Source organism: Myotis brandtii, unplaced genomic scaffold (genome assembly GCF_000412655.1).
Source record: "Myotis brandtii unplaced genomic scaffold, ASM41265v1 scaffold643, whole genome shotgun sequence".
Taxonomy (NCBI): domain Eukaryota; kingdom Metazoa; phylum Chordata; class Mammalia; order Chiroptera; family Vespertilionidae; genus Myotis; species Myotis brandtii.
In genome coordinates this window covers 56041-72430 of record NW_005370478.1, presented here as the reverse complement: position 1 = coordinate 72430, position 16390 = coordinate 56041, and the positions used below count along the sequence as shown (strand labels likewise).

The 16390-nt window shown below is 53.9% G+C and overlaps 1 protein-coding gene across 3 annotated transcripts in view; it reads left to right on the top strand.

The window, feature by feature from the left end:
* Nucleotides 1-16383, top strand: part of SEMA6C (sema domain, transmembrane domain (TM), and cytoplasmic domain, (semaphorin) 6C) — a 23424-nt gene extending 7041 nt beyond the window's left edge. Inside the window, exons 1-19 of one of the 3 annotated variants that reach the window (XM_005880585.2) lie at nucleotides 4713-5022; nucleotides 6973-7018; nucleotides 8692-8863; nucleotides 10725-10839; nucleotides 11063-11126; nucleotides 11280-11336; nucleotides 11683-11784; nucleotides 11963-12053; nucleotides 12254-12373; nucleotides 12545-12633; nucleotides 12963-13180; nucleotides 13442-13573; nucleotides 13855-14007; nucleotides 14236-14409; nucleotides 14709-14855; nucleotides 15138-15215; nucleotides 15341-15396; nucleotides 15550-15594; nucleotides 15949-16383. In XM_005880585.2, the coding sequence (XP_005880647.2) occupies nucleotides 8746-8863; nucleotides 10725-10839; nucleotides 11063-11126; nucleotides 11280-11336; nucleotides 11683-11784; nucleotides 11963-12053; nucleotides 12254-12373; nucleotides 12545-12633; nucleotides 12963-13180; nucleotides 13442-13573; nucleotides 13855-14007; nucleotides 14236-14409; nucleotides 14709-14855; nucleotides 15138-15215; nucleotides 15341-15396; nucleotides 15550-15594; nucleotides 15949-16109 (1920 nt within the window). In that variant the 5' untranslated portion in view covers nucleotides 4713-5022; nucleotides 6973-7018; nucleotides 8692-8745 and the 3' untranslated portion in view covers nucleotides 16110-16383. Of the gene's footprint in view, nucleotides 1-4712; nucleotides 5023-5115; nucleotides 7019-8691; nucleotides 8864-10724; nucleotides 10840-11062; nucleotides 11127-11279; nucleotides 11337-11682; nucleotides 11785-11962; nucleotides 12054-12253; nucleotides 12374-12544; nucleotides 12634-12962; nucleotides 13181-13441; nucleotides 13574-13854; nucleotides 14008-14235; nucleotides 14410-14708; nucleotides 14856-15127; nucleotides 15216-15340; nucleotides 15397-15549; nucleotides 15595-15948 lie in introns of those variants that run through there. The other 2 variants (XM_014528651.1, XM_014528652.1) reach the window with 2 other exon arrangements.
* The last annotated feature ends 7 nt before the right edge of the window (nucleotides 16384-16390 follow it).

The following is a 16390-nucleotide window of genomic DNA, read 5'->3' as shown; positions in this document are numbered from 1 at the left end:
CGACACTCTATCCACTGAGCCAAACCAGCGAGGGCTAAAAGCCTTTTTAATTAAAAGAAATGTATGATCTGCCCAGCTGGTGTGGCTCAGTGGTTGAGCATTGACCCATGAACCAGGAGATCCCTGGTTCAATTCCTGGTCAGGGCACATGCATGGGTTGTGGGCTTGATCCCTAGTTCAAGGCATGCAGGAGGCAGCCAATTGATGTGTCTTTCTCATATGAATGTTTCTCTCTCTCTGTCCCTCCCCCTCCCTTCCACTCTCACTAAGAATCAATGGAAAAATATCTTCAGGTGAGGATTAACAATAACAACAACAACAACAAAAACCAAACCACACACACACACACACACAAGACCAGACATAACAGTCACATGAAATAATGTTCATTTACCTCACTCATGCGGAAGTCTTTATTTTCTCTTAATCTATACCATTTCTAGTAATCATCTCTGAACCCACAGCATATAATGAATAGCAAATTAAGAGAGTAAAGAGAAGCTTTCAAAAGCAACACTGATAACAATGAACATTAACATAGCAAGGGAAGACTAAGAAAACAAGGCAGACAATTGAAAATTGTAGCATTTGGGCCATGTGGAGGAGGAGCGAACAGTATTAAGTACATTAAGAAGCCTCTTAGAATTTACTCCAGCCCTAGTGGGTTTGGCTCAGTGGATAGAGTGTTGGCCTGCAGACCGAAGGATCCCAGGTTCGATTCCAGTCAAGGGCCCATGCCCGGGTTGTGGGCTCCATCCCCAGTGAGGGGTGTGCAGGAAGCAGCTGATGAATGATTCTTTCATCATTGATGTTTCTATCTCTCTCTCCCTCTCCCTTCCTCTCTGAAATCAATAAGAATATATGTTTTTTTAAAAAGAGGCAGTTGTTTGAAATAACTAGTTGTGGGGCCTGGGAGGCAGTGATTTTCCAAGCTTGGAGAGTCTGAATTGATTAAAGGTGTCAATCTGTGGGACTGTGTGATTTTCTCCAGAAGACTCCAGGGTGTTGGGACAGTGTCATTTGGACTTTGAAATACTAGTAACTCTCCTTTGAAATAACTCTCAGATTCATCCATTTCATCCCAATGGCAACATCTTTGTCTGACCGTCTCTCTCCCCTCATCCTTGAACTTTCCTATCTTCTTGCTAGAAGGTCTCCTTGTCTTCTTGCTACAATAAAGCATTTTGACAAGTAACAAACACCCTTATTCAAGAACTTAAAATGACATCTTGTTCCTATCAAATTATTTTAACCTTCTCACCTTGGCATACCAACCCTCCCATAATTTGTCTCTCTCTTCCCTTTTCCTCTACTTCTAAGTAGTATCTTACATATCTGTCAGACAGGCCCTTTTGCTACCCATGCTTCAGGCTCCATGCTCACCAAATAAAAGCTTTTAAGTTATGTTCCTCTTTGGGACATTTTTTATTTTCTTTCGCACCAAGCCAACTCCCACCAAGGTTTTCCCAAGATGTATCCACCATCTTTCTCTGTAGTCATCACAGAAAAAAATTTATTATCTTTTCTTTCATTTAGGAATTATGTTCAATGTAACTTTTGGTGTTTTTTTAAGACTTGGTATTGCTTTTTAATCATTTAGTACATGTAAGTCTTTTTTAAAAATATATTTTTATTGATTTCAGAGAGGAAAGAAGAGGGAAAGAGAGAGATAGAAATATCAGTAATGAGAGAGAATCATTGATTGGCTCCCTCCTGCTCACCCCACACCAGGGATTGACCCCATAACCCTTAACCCGGGGTGCCCTGACTGGGAATTGAACCATGACCTTCTGGTTCATAGGTTGACGCTCAACCACTGAGCCATGCCAGCTGGGCTAACTGTAAGTTTTGTTTGTGTTGTTTGTTTTTTGTAAATCCTCACTGGAGGATATTTTTTTCCCATCGCTTTTTTGGAGAGAGAATGGAAGGGAGAAAGGGGGAGAGAGAGAGAGAAAGAAAGAGAGAGGAACATCCATGTGAGAGAGAGACATTGATTGGTTGCCTGCTGTCTGTGCCCTGACCAGGGCTGGGGATCAAACCTGCAACCCAGGTACATGACCTTGGCCGGGAATCAAACCTGAGAATGACACTTTAACCACTGAGCACCGCTGACCAGGGTGGTAAGTCTTGTTTTAATTCAAATAGATCAGCGGTTCTCAACCTGTGGGTCGAGACCCCTTTGGCGGTCGAACGACCCTTTCACAGGGGTCGCCTAAGACCATCCTGCATATCAGATATTTACATTATGATTCATAACAGTAGCAACATTACAGTTATGAAGTAGCAACGAAAATAATTTTATGGTTGGGTCACAACATGAGGAACTGTATTTAAAGGGTCAGAAGGTTGAGAACCACTGAAATAGATGGTCATTTTCTTTTTTTTTTTTTTTAAATATATTTTATTGATTTTTGACAGAGAGGAAGGGAGAGAGACAGAGAGTTAGAAACATCGACGAGAGAGAAACATCGATCAGCCGCCTCCTGCACACCTCCCACTGGGGATGTGCCCGCAACCCAGGTACATGCCCTTGACCGGAATCGAACCTGGGACCTTTGAGTCCGCAGGCCGATGCTCTATCCACTGAGCCAAACCGGTTAGGGATCAACCTCTATATTTCGAGGTGTCTTTCTCCAAAAACCTCTTTCCAGGCTTTAAAACAGCCCCCCTGGCTACTGAATTGCCTTAGACCCAAGACCCTTAGCAGTTAACCTTGTATATGTATTGTTCCATTTTTTCTGATTCTGTTTATCTCATTGGTTTACCTGGCCTTCCATCTGTGTCTCTGTTTCTGTGTTGTGTGTATGTATGTGTGTGAGTGTATGTATGTTTATATCTCTTGCTTCTTTGTGGTGGGGTTCAGCCCAGTTAGTGATGCTTTGCATCCTGATCTTAGTCCAGTAAAGACTGGCTAGATGTAGCAAACTCGTCTCTCCTTTCCTTCAGTCCAGGGAAGAGGATGTGGGGCATGGAGGAAAGAGGTGCTCATTCAGATAAAACTACCCAAGAATGCCAATGTCTCCCAGGCCACCCACTATCCTGGGAATTTTGAGAACGTTTGTCTTGTGTCCCAGCCCCCACGCAGGGGAGAATCTTAGTAGGCAATACCAAGGTGGGAGCCAATCAGTGCTGTCTGAAGTAGCCTATTCTTCCTTCCCACTGACAGTCCCAGAATCAAAGAGTCGTTTGTTTGTTTATTTACTTATTTAATTTTAAACAGAGAGAGAGAGAAACATCAATTTGTTGCTCCACTTATTTATGCATTCATTGGTTGATTATTTTTTTAATAATATTTTTTAATTGATTTCAAAGAGGAAGGGGGAGAGAAAGAGAGAGGGAGAGAGAGAGATTGAGAGAGAAACATCAATGATGAGAGAGAATCATGGATCCACTGCCTCCTGCACACCCCCTACTGGGGAGGAGGGGATTGAGCCAGCAACCCGGTCATGTGCTCTTGGCCTGAACCTGACCCTTGAGTCCCTTTAGTCCAGGGGTCCTCAAACTACGGCCCCGCGGGCCACATGCAAATACAAATATTGTATTTGTTTCCGTTTTGTTTTTTTACTTCAAAATAAGATATGTGCAGTGTGCATAGGAATTTGTTCATAGTTTTTTTTTAAACTATAGTCCGGCCCTCCAACGGTCTGAGGGACAGTGAACTGGCCCCCTGTTTAAAAAGTTTGAGGACCCCTGCTTTAGTCCATAGGCCGCCGCTCTATCCACAGAGCCAAACTGGCTAGGGCCGTTGGTTGATTCTTGTATGTGTCCCGACGGGAAATCAAACCCACAGCCTTGGCATACCAGAAGGATGCTCTGGTTAGAGCATCCCAGCCAGGGCCAGAATCAAAGGATCTTTATGGAAGGTGGGGATGGGGAAGGAGCAGTTTTCAGTTTTGCTGTTTGGAGGGATGTCCAGGGTTCTCTAAGGAAAGATGGGACATAACTAACCCTGTATTTGGGGACAGTAAGGCTATGTGGAATAAGGACAGCTGGTCACTTTTCCTCTGATTCTCTGACTCGGTTTGTCTCGATCTCCACATCTCTCTTTTGGCTTTAGCCTGACTCACCTGTGTTCTTCCATCAACTAGTAGCCTGACTACCAGCCACTCTGGCATCCTGGCTCCTTAGGTCCTGGCTTAGTTGCCCAAGCTAGTCCTGTTGTGGCAGTAGAGGTGGGAGGGGAGGAGATGGTGGGGACTAGGAAGACCTCCTTCCTGTCTCAGGCCTCAAGCCCTTGAGTGCATGCAGGCCTCCCTTATTGGGGTCACGAAGAACCAGAGGAGGCACATGGGGAAAAATAAGAGGGTTGAGGTAAAAACAAAACAAAACAAAACAAAAAACTAGAGAAGACGAACAGAAAGTTGGCGGCGGGAGACTCCCCAGGGAGCAGGGTAGCCAAAGCCATTGTAGAGGAAAGGAGGGGAGGGAGGGTCCCGCCGGCTCTGACAGCCTAGCCCAGCTGCGGTCCCTGGGTTTCTTGTCTCCTCCCAGCGGCTCTTTCTTTCCAGGGCCTCTCCGCGTTAAGACGTGTGACCCCCTCCTCCGTCTGGCTCTCAGCAGTAGCCCAGGGTCTCTTCAGCTCCAGCTTGGCTTTGGTCTCCAGCTCAGCTCCCGGCCTGGCCTCTCACTGGGCGGTGCTCCAGGCGCCCCGCCCCCGAGGAGGACTATTGGTGGAAATGTGTCGAGGAGGCGGGGTCTAGCCAGCCTGCGAGAGCCCGATTAGTTGCGGCGAACTCGAGGCGGACCGGAGGCGGGTCCGACCGGGAGGCGGGAGGGGCTGCTGGGGCCCGGCCCAGACCTCCCGGCGGTCGCATTGTTTTCCTCCGCGGACCCGCGGCGGGATTGGGGGCTGCGACTGGGCTGGAGGGACTGGACAGCGCCCGGGAATCCAGATCCAAGCCCCGTCCAACTCGTACGCTCATCACACCTCGCCAGAGCCCCAACCACGGATCGCGAAGTCGGCGCGGTGCGGGGCCGCTGCCCGCCCGCTGCCCTCTCGACCCCGCTAGCTCGGATCTCGGAGCAAGTACCCCGGAGCTGGGACAGGGCTGCAGGGAGGCAGGGAGGACGGGGCGCGGCTGGCTGGAGGCAAGATTCCTAAGTGCGCGAGGCACCCGGGAGATGCCAGTGCGCGGTGTGCCTGGCTGGCGGAGAGGGTCGGTGGAGGTGGGGTGCGCGGAGGGGGCTGTAGAGCGCGTCACTGTACGGTAGGCGCAGGGTCTGGGCGCCTCTGCCGACCGAGTCTTGTCTCCTGAATTGGGGAGCGCGAAGATGGATGATTTGAGGCGCGCACTGTGCGGAGGGTGGAAAACCTGGTCCCTTGCCTCCCCATCAGAGAAACTAAGGATCCGTGACCCGCGTAAAACCAGGTCCTCTTGATGCCCCTGCGAGGATGGGAAGGGGGGACGCGTCGTTTCGGACTTGGTGTCACGGCTGCACCTCTGTCCTTGGGCTTGCACCGCCCAAGGGGTTGGCCCCGGCACAGTGTCGGGGAATGGGGTCCTTCAGAAACATCAGTCCCAGAGCCATCTCCTTCCCGCACCCCACTCTGTCCGGGGCTTTGTTAGACCTAGGTCTCCCGAGGAGGAGAGACGAGCTGGCGACTGCCTCCGAGCCTGCCGACCCGGGTCGGCGCTGGCCCCGGACCCGCCCTCGTCGGTTCCCAGCCTCTGACCCTGTTTCCCTGGCCTCGGAGACCCGCCTCTGCTCCCCCACCCCCGCTTCCATCCCTGCTTGGTCTGCGCTTGCAGGCCCCTCCAGCCCCTCCTCCCGCTAACGTGGCTCTGGGACCCGGTCCCGGCCCAGACTCTGCTACCCGCCCCTCTCGGAGCCTCGGATCCAGTGAGGGGGAGACACGTCGAGCCCCTGGCCCCGGGCCCACCGATGCGAGGCGATGGACACCTGGGTTATCCTCGTGGGGGGCTGGGTGGGAGGGAGGGTAGGTGTGAGCTGGGGGCTGAGAGCTGAGGGTGGGAAAATGTCTTGGAGGTGCGAACGCGTCTGTCCCGCGAGGCTCCTCGGCGCGCCCCCCGCTCCCTCAGAGGAAGGTGGACTGGGGCGGGCGGCCAGCCGGAGGGCTTCCTGCTATTGTCCCCAGCCCGGTCTCCCCTTCTCCATCTCGTCCCCAGCCCCCGCTAGACTCTGGCTTTGACCTCGGCCACTCCCCAGAGGTGGCTTCGGGGCCAGGAGAGGAGAGAAAGGCTGTTTCCTCTTTCCAGCAAGGGAAGAGGAGGGGGAGAAAGGACGGCCAGGCCTCCCCCATTTGCCTCAGATGGGGGTATGGAGCAGCTGGGATTGGTCCCAGCAGGATAAGCCTGTCCCCAGGCTGCTCAGATGCTGCTCCCCCAAAACAGCCAAGGAAAGCCCTCTTAAAGCTATATCATGGTTAAGTCTAGGGGCCCATGCAAAGGCCAACCAAGTGTTTTTAGAGGCTGGACCTGGGTGGGGGGTGGGGTGGAAGGAGATTGGGTGAGAGGGAGGCATGGCCTGCTCGCTCAGGAAGAAGGAAGGGGATGGGGATGCCTGATATCAACATTTTGCCTAGAAATGAAGAGCATGTAAATGAGATGCAAATTAGCCTCTATTGTCCCCAGCTAGGGCGCTTTTGCTAAGAAGGCTGCTGGATTCTGAGGGTTTTAGCGTGGGAGTGGTCATCGTGCCCGACAAACTCTCCCAGTTACTTCTTTCCCAAGACTGGTCCTGCAGTTTCAGCAGTTTCCGACTAGGAGCCAGCCCCAGCCCCTGCCCTCACATCTCTGGGCATGAAGCTGCCAGCACCTTCGTAACCAAGCTCAATGTCAACACACACACACACACACACACACACACACACACACACACATACACACCAGCATCTCTATCCTAGTCTCACTAGACTTCTAGACTTCTGAATATTCACATTTACTTTTAAGGGATGTGGTAAGGAGGTGTAGTAACACAGTCTCTTCCCTCCTCTGTCCCTCCTTCCATCAGGTCAAAGGTCTTCTATCCTCAAACCCCAACAGCAGTCATCACCCAGGTAAGGAAAGGTGATGAGGGCGGGGGATGGAAGCTAGCATGGCCTGGGAGCAGGGAGAGGGTCTGGATGTTCTCCCCACTTGCCACAGATCAAAGTTGTTTCCTGGGTGAAGATACTTGTTGCCCAGGGCAACTTGGGGCGGGGGCAGGAGGGTAAGGATAGGAGACAATCCGTGTCCCTCCCTCCCTCTTCCCCTGGGAGTCCCAGCATCCAGAAACATGGTGGAAGTGTGGGGGAGGGAGGCTTGGCTTTTTAGCGCCAGAGGGTCGTTAGCTAGCTGACTGCTCTGCCTCCGGGGAGGGGGGTCATCTAGGTGTTGCTACCCCTTCCCCTCCTCTAGCTCTCTTGAGACCCCATCTGACGTCAATCTCCCCATCAGTGACGCTGGAGTGGGGGTGGGTACACTTGGGTCCTGGCTCCAAGAGTGGAATTGTTGAGGAGATGGAATGGGCTGGGCCTGGAAGCTCAGGGGGCATGGCAGGATGGGCAACTAAGGACTGGTAAAAGGTAGCTGTCTGTTCACAAAAAGAAAGGATTCTCACCCTTTCTGACCTGATTTCTGGAACCTGCTCAGACCCTTACTTCAATTTCAGGGGAAGGCAGGGAGTTGGTGTACACCTCCCACTGTGGGTCAGAGAGGGGAGGCTGATGGGTGGGAAGGGAGGTTGTCTCACCATCCCTCCCACCCTGCCCTTCTTTTCCTGGACTATGATTGCCTGCCTGTCATTGAATAATTTATATTTCCATTTTGAGGTAGCCCGAAGGGGGAAGGAAGAGAAAGAGGGACATGTGCAGCCATTTCTCCTCACCAGTGTAGCCCCTTCTATCCCTGGCTCCTCACAGGGGGTGTGTCTGCACTTCCCCCTCCCCCCATTAAGTAGAAGCACTGGTTCTTAGGAGCCGGGGAGGGAGCAGGGGGATAGAGAGGCTGGGAAGGGGCACAGTGGTCGGGCAGACAGCTGCAGCCAGAGCTAAATTTAGCCTCTGATCTGGCTTTGATGCAGATTCATTTTTGGCTAAGACAGCAGCAACTCCCCTCACTCCCCCCCACCCCAGCTTCTCCCTAGCAATGGGGAGGGCCCCTGAAACATGAGTTTAGACCGGGACAATGACCCTTAGGCTGCCTTCCCCAACTGTGCTTTTCCTCAGCCCTAAAGAGGACAGTGGCTATCTCACAGCTGCCTCTGCCCGGGCTCAGTGCCTGTGGTGCTTCCAGGGTGCCCTGGGGGTCTGAAATGTAGGGGGAGTCAGACATGGTGCCCTCTTCCTCCTCCCAGTGCCAAGGAGTCACTATTTATAATTTTAAGGCTTTAGTGTCTAATTATAGCTGGGAAGGGGTTAGCAAGAGGGGGGCCAGGAGGTGTCATCTACTGAATGTCCCAGGCCCAGTCTGGAGTGAGGATAGGCTGAGTGAGAAGGCTGGGAGGGGAGCGGGGTGTCCTGTCCTCACCTGGGGTCATGCAGGCAGGCCTCGCACCAGCCAGCCTGGGCCAGTTGGAGAGGGTAGGGCCTTGAGTGACAGTGACAGTTGGTTGAAGGCAGTGCCAGAGAGAGAGGGTTCTTTCCCCCATTCCCTAGGGTCTTCTGGGGATAGACCAGGGGGAGGAGCCTGCCTGCTTCCAGGGTGGAGAGAATTGGGCCCCGCCCCCACTGTTCTCTGCGTCCTCTTTCAGGGCCAGCATATGGGTGAGGGGGCACCCCCTGGGGCCTGAGCTGCCCCGCACAGGATGCCCCGTGCCCCCTACTTCATGCCCTTGCTGCTCCTGCTGCTGCTGCTCTCACTTCCCCACACCCAGGCCTCCTTTCCCCGGGATCCCCTCCCTCTGCTGATCTCTGACCTGCAAGGTGAGTGCCCAGTACCACACTCTTGGGGTGTGAGCTTAGAAATTAGACACTGAGGCCCGGCCGGCATAGCTCAGTGGTTGAATGTTGACCTATGAACCTGGAGATCACGATTTGATTCCCATTCAAGCCATATGCCCGGGTTGCAGACTAGATCCCCAGTGTGGGGCGTGCAGAAGGCGGCCGATCAATGATTCTCTCTCATCATTGATGTTTCTATTTCTCTCTCCCTTCCTCTCTGAACTCAATAAAAAATAAATAAAAAATTGAAAAATTAAAAGAAATTAAACACTGAGACCTATGTATGGGAGGCAAGGTGCAGGAAGGCTCCCAGCCTCAATGAAGCTCAGAGCCTGACCAGCAAAGGGGAGCAAACAGATAAAGAGAGCTGGCACCTCACTTCAGTCACTTCTCATCCCTGGGCCAACTTTCTTCACTTTGAGGCAGCATCGTATGATGGTTAAGAACATGGCTCTCAGCCAGGCCAAACCTGAACAGGTGGGAATCCCTGCTAAGTTGCTCACTAGCTATGTGACCTTGCTCTAGTACTTTTTTTTTAAAATATATTTTTATTGATATTTTACAGAGAGGAAGGGAGAGGGATAGAGAGTTAGAAACATCGATGAGAGAGAAACATCGATCAGCTGCCTCCTGCACACCTCCTACTGGGGATGTGCCCGCAACCAAGGTACATGCCCTTGACTGGAATCGAACCTGGGACCCTTGAGTCCGCAGGCCGACGCTCTATCCACTGAGCCAAACTGGTTAGGGCCTTGCTCTAGTGCTTTACCCTTTCTTTGCCTCAGTCTCCTCATCTGCAAGTGCAGATAATAGTATTCCACCTCATAGAGTTATTTAGGGATTAAATTAGGTAATGCATATAAAGTACAAGGGCTATCTGGCACAAAGTGAATGCTTTCTATGTGTTTACCATTATCATTAGCTACAAAAGGCAGGCTTGGGACTCGTTCAGTGGTTCCCAGTACCTTTCACGTCCCTCTCCACCACTTGTACCAATACTATTACTAAGCCCATGTCCTACCGTGAGGGAAACCATAAACCCACTTTTTCTGAGAATTTTATCTATTTCAGGTTCCTGTTATATATGTAGGATTTAGAGTAATTTTAAGGATGAAGGAACTGCACTCGGGTTATTGGGAATAACTACTAGGGGATAGATAAGATAGCAACCACTTATCTGTGCCAGACACAGTTCTAAGCACTATGCAAATGTTAAACCATCTACCCCTGAACTCTAGACTCCCTTTGAGTACTGATGACTGTGATTTCCATGATCAGGCCAGGTGGGTGCTGCAGTTGGTCAGAGGAGGCAGAAACCTTGAAGTGCTGAGGTGGCCTGTGAGGGGCCTTGAGGGGAGGGTGCAAAGAGAGGTCTGGGAGAAATGGGGTGAGTAAAAGCTCCAGAATGGACAGAGTACATTGTGGGCACAAAAGAGAATCACTAGCCCTAAGGCAGCACCAAGAAGGGATTGGGCTCAGCTCTGGAGTCTGACAGCTGAATCCAGGTACCTGCTGCTTCCAAGGTAAATGAGCTATGCAAATTCCATAATGGCTTTAAGCCTCAAGCTACTCATCTGTAAAATGGGACCACCATTAGTACCGACCTCATAGGGTTGTTGTATTGTGACAATGCACCTAAGGGGCTAACACAGAGTTTGGCAGAGGGTAAGTGCTCAGAGTTAGCTGGTATTATTTTTCTTAATAGGTTACTTAATTAATACCTCACAATTCATCTCACATATCCACTGTGTCCGTGGCTGGGTTTCATCTGGTTGGAGAGGGTGTTGAGGGAGTGTGTCGGCTCTTGGCTGGCTCTCAGCACCCACCTCTCTGTGCCTTCCAGGTACTTCCCCATTATCCTGGTTCCGGGGCCTGGAGGATGATGCTGTGGTTGCAGAACTTGGGCTGGACTTCCAGAAATTTCTGACCTTGAACCGGACCTTGCTAGTGGCTGCCCGGTAAACTAGCAGCGGCACAGTTGTGGGGCTGACACACACGCTCCTGGGACATGGACATGCTGGGACCCAGAGCACAATGCCAAGGCATGGAGGGAGGGGGAGGGTAGAGAGCAGGAGGTTCGCCCTGCTTGTCCCTGAGCAGCTGAACATGGACAAGGGTAGGACTAAGGAGCTCAGGTGGGTGCCTTGGCTTGTCTCTGATCCTCTTTACCTGTCTCCTCAGGGATCATGTTTTCTCCTTCGATCTACAAGCTCAAGAAGAAGGGGAGGGACTGGTGCCCAACAAGGTGAGGGGCTGGTTGGGAAGAGGTGCACACAGAGATGAGGCTGGGGAGGGTCTAATGGGAGCCAAGGGGGTGGGAAAAAGAATCCAAAAGAAGCACTATGTAGGCGGGGTCCAGGCTGCCCCACGATTTTCCCTCTCCCACTTCTCCCTTCAGTATCTCACATGGAGGAGCCAGGACATGGAGAACTGCGCTGTGCGGGGGAAGCTGACGGTGAGGAGGGGAAGGAGAATCTGAGGGAAGGAGGTCACCCTGCCTCCAGGCTCTGCCCTCGCAGTCTCGTACTGTGCCCAATTTCCTACCCACTCCCTCGTCTCAGGACCCAGAGGAAAACGTGCAGGAAAGAGAATGAATGGTTTTTAGCTTCTTTCACTGCTTCACAAAAAAGAAAAGTGAGGCTCCAATGAAGGACTTGCCCAGGCCAAGGGCTAGTGAATAGCTTAGTTGGAACTTTACCCCACGTTGATCTGACTGTTCAAGGGGAGTGGACTTACTTCCTGTGGCCCCCTGTCCCAGTCCCAGGGACCCTGTCACTGACATAGAGGTTTGTGTTCTCTAGGACGAGTGCTACAACTACATCCGTGTTCTCGTTCCCTCGGACTCGCAGACACTCCTTGCTTGTGGAACAAACTCATTCAGCCCCGTGTGCCGCAGTTATGGGGTACAAAGGCGAGAGTGCGGGGGTCAGGGTGGGTATGGGAGGAAAACTCAAGTGGACAGTTTGTTGCGGACAGACCAGTGGGGGTGGGGGAAGGAAGCAAGGGGACATGAGGAAGTAGGCGATGGAGCCTGACTCTAAGACCCCAAGGGTTCCAAGAACCTGTTCCCTCTGTTTCCAGATAACTTCGCTGCAGCAGGAGGGTGAAGAGCTGAGTGGGCAGGCTCGATGCCCCTTTGATGCCACCCAGTCCAACGTAGCTGTCTTTGCAGGTGAGCACCTGGGCATGTGAGAAGCAGGCATGTGGCTGGAGGGAGCTCCCACCTTAGCCCCTCTCCCAGTTTGGCCTTCCCCCCATGCTCCTGAATGGAGGGCTGGGGTAGAGGCCAGAGTCAGACTGAGGTAGGGGTGTGGGAGGCCCAAGAAGAGCCAGAATGCAGATCCCCTGACTCCACCCTACCCCTCCCTCCAGAGGGCAGCCTGTATTCAGCCACAGCTGCAGATTTCCAGGCCAGTGACGCTGTAGTTTACAGAAGCCTTGGCCCTCAGCCCCCACTCCGCTCAGCCAAGTACGACTCCAAGTGGCTCCGAGGTCAGGGCGGGCCTGGGGGAGGGAGGCTGCTCTTGGGGAGGAGGTGCATGGGGCGGACTGGCAGGGAGCAGGCAGTGTCCATGTGTGCAGAGGGGAGAGGCTGCAGGGGGCCAGGAGTTTCTGAGCAGGTACTGATACTCTTCCCAACCCTTTCCTGTCACTCCCCATCAGAGCCACACTTTGTCCATGCCTTGGAGCATGGAGACCACGTCTACTTCTTCTTCCGAGAGGTCTCCGTGGAGGACACCCGGCTGGGGAGGGTAAGGAGGTGGTGGGCACCTGGGGTGGGTAGCTGAGGGTTCTGCTGGATCCTGTGAAGGCAGAGTCAGGGGACAGCTCCTGAGCCCGATCTCCACAATGCAATCCCCTAGACTCTGGGCCCCCAAGTTGGAGCAACCCTAGCCATCTGCCCCCATATCCTGCTGTGTCCCTCATCCTTAACCCAGAATGACCTCGTGCAGCATACCCTTCCTTGCTCCATCCCTAACATGTGTGTCCTGGTGCTCTAACTCACTGCATTCCTCTCATCTCCCTGGCCCTGAGGTTGTCTCTCACTGTTCTCCCCTTGTCCCCGACTGTCCCCCTTCAGGTACAGTTCTCCCGTGTGGCCCGTGTGTGTAAGCGTGACATGGGCGGCTCACCGCGGGCCTTGGACCGTCATTGGACATCCTTCCTGAAGCTTCGGCTCAACTGCTCTGTCCCTGGGGATGCCGCCTTCTATTTTGACGTCTTACAGGCCTTGACTGGGCCTGTGAACTTGTATGGCCGCCCTGCTCTCTTTGGGGTCTTCAGCACCCAGACCAATAGGTTGGTATTAGACTAACCAATGTGGCCCAGTCTGTCCCCTGCCCCACCAGCATCCAAGCTCCTCTTTGAAAGTTTACTGATGGCGTCAGTGAGGGGACGTTCCATTCAAAGCCAGTTGCTGTTTTGCCCATCCTTTTTCTCCTAGCATAGCATTCGGGGCACCCCACCCTCTCAGGCTCTGCCCCCTAATATGGTGCATGAAGGGAGGAGCTGTGCTGTCTCTTCTAACACCTAGCCCGCATCCTTTTCTGGCTTCCTCAGCATCCCTGGCTCTGCAGTCTGTGCCTTCTACCTGGATGATATTGAACGTGGGTTTGAGGGCAAGTTCAAGGAGCAGAGGAGTTCGGATGGGGCCTGGACCCCTGTGTCTGAGGACAGGGTCCCCTCCCCCAGGTACCCAGGATGGGGGTGGGTTTTGTGGGTCAGAATCAAGCAGTGTCTGCTCTCAAAATGGGGTTGTAAGGAAAGGGAAAGGTGTCCAGTGCCTGGGGAGGAGGCTGTGGTGTGTTGGCAGTGGGACTGGCAAGCTGCAACTGGGAAGGGAAGCAGTAGTGTGAGTGTGTGGAGGGGAAGCAAGGGCTACCCGTCATGTTTAGGAGCAGTGTGTGTGGGCAGCACAGAGCCTATGTCCCAGCTCCCTGCCCTAAGGCTGCCCCTTCCCATGTGCCCACCAGGCCAGGATCCTGTGCAGGAGTGGGTGTAGCTGCCTTATTCCCCTCTTCTCGAGATCTCCCTGATGATGTCCTGACTTTCATCAAGGCTCACCCACTGCTGGACCCCACTGTGCCACCTGCCACCCACCAGCCTCTCCTTACCCTCACCAGCAGGTATGGGGCTAAAAAACACTGACCACTACCCTCCCATCTCAGCCACTCCCCTTCTCTGACCCCACAAGGTAAATCACAGTGGCGGGAGGAAGTGCCCATGAAAGTGGAAGGGAAGGGAAACCCTGGGTTGGGGAAGGACCCAGGAGTGGGTACCAGGACACATGGGCTGTCCTTGGAGCACCAAGCTTCCACTAGCGGGTTGCCCTGACCTAAGGCTTATTTCTCCAGGGCCCTACTGACCCAGGTAGCTGTGGATGGCACGGCTGGTCCCTATCGTAACACCACAGTCCTGTTCCTTGGCTCCAATGATGGAACAGTGCTGAAGGTGCTGCCCCCAGGGGGACAATCTGGAGGACGTGAGCCCATCCTGTTGGAAGAGATCAATGCCTACAGCCCCTCCCGGTGAGGACATGAGGCCTTTGTCTGGCGGGCGGCCTGCAGAACAGGAATGGGATGTGAGATGGTAGATGGGGATGTGGGAATGGGGTGGGAGCTCCCAACATTGGCTTCTACAGGGCAGAAGCTATGGCGTAGAGAGAGGGGCTTGGTGAGAAGCTGGACAGTGCGGTGGGGCAGGGTGGGCACTCAGGGACATCACCTCCATGAGCCACACTTAGTTGCTTGTGCCTCTCACCACGTTCAGGGAAAAAAGAACCTCACCAGGCCTGCCCCTTCTTTGATTCCTTTTGGCCTCACCCTAGGTGCAGTGGGAAGCGGGCGGCCCAAACAGCACGGCAGGTGATAGGACTGGAGCTGGACACTGAAGGTCACAGGCTCTTTGTGGCTTTTTCTGGCTGCATCATCTACCTCCCTCTCAGCCGGTGTGCCCGGCATGGAGCCTGTCGGAGGTGAGAGGGGCCTGAGGCCGGGCCCTGCCTGGGTGGGCTCCCTGGGCCGGCAGGAACTCTGGAATGCAGGCATTGGGGGGAAATACAGGGGGTGGTTGGTGGGGAGATGCCTCAAGCATTCTGCAGGGGCACAGTAACTAGGTTCTGGAATAGGGTTTGGGCCGGAGAGGATGGGAATATTGGGCTAAAAGCCTTCTGTAGGCCAGGGTGAGCGTAGAAGAGGCAGGTGAATGGAATGTGATTGGAGAAGGTCCCAGCCTCACATGACTCAGTTTTCCCTAGGAGCTGTTTGGCTTCTCAGGACCCATACTGTGGATGGCATAGCTCCAGGGGCTGTGTGGATATCAGGGGACCTGGTGGGTAAGTGAGGGGCTCCCGGGTCTCCTAAGGAGAAAGTTCCCACCATAAGAGAGGAAGCTGAGGGCCCGAGTGGGGGGCGGGGGCAAGATGTACAACTGCATTGAGTCATCGCCATGTCCTCCTAGGACTGACGTGGATCCAGCTGGGAACCAGGAATCCATGGAGCACGGTGACTGCCAAGGTAAATGGAAGGGGAGGCTGCAGCTCCAGCCATAGCTGCACGTGGCTCCGAGGGCCACAGATACTGTGCAGGCAGGGGTCTTGTTCCTTCTGTGAAAATCCCTGTTCATGAAGCTTTCCCCGGCCCCCATCTTTGCCCTCTGTCCCTTCATAGACGGAGCTACCGGGAGTCAGTCTGGCACAGGGAACTCTGCTTATGGTGAGTCTTGTCCCGACTTCACTTCCCTCACTCATCCCACACTCACTCAAGTCTGTGCCCATGGCAGCAGCAGGCCAGCACCCTGGACACCCGGAGAGTGTCATAGGACAGGGTTAGCATCTTCCAAATACCCAGCAGATAGCTCGGTGGTGGGCACGCGATAGGGTGCTTAATCGTTTCTGAACACATAACTGAATGTCCTGCATGGTGAGCCCTTCCCCGCAGCCCAAGGAAACTAGAGACTGGAGTTCTGGGCCTTTGGGTTCCAGCTGGGGGCGGGCGGGAGAGAACTGCTCAGTGGGTGTCCGTGGAGAGCGGGAGCCTCACTGGCTCTGACCTGGTCTCTGTCACCAGTGCTTCTGGGTCCTGGCCCTTCCCCCGAGACCCCCAGCCCCCCCAGTGAAGCCCACCCCCGGCCCCAGGCTTCCACCCTTGGAGCTCACACTCAGGGTAAGGGGGCCGGCTGGGAGGGACAGGAGTGCCGTGTGGGGCTGCCGGTTCTGGAAGAATCCTAAGCCCTTTAGCGTCCCGCGTCTGGTGCTCACTAATGCCTGTTCGGAGCCTCCCCGCCCCACAGGTGGGCATCCCGGCCCCGCCTCCTCCCGCCGGGGCAGCTTGGCAGTTGCTCTTGTCTTGGCTGCAGGGGCCAGAGCTGGGATGGGGGCTCCCCAGGCCCGGCTCCAGCTTGTGTCTGCGGGTGGGGACGGGCCGTGTGCTGGAGGGTCGGGGAGGGGACTCCCGAGGAGTGTTGGATGGAGCCGAGCAGCAGCCGGCGCGGGGAAACGCTGCAACCTGC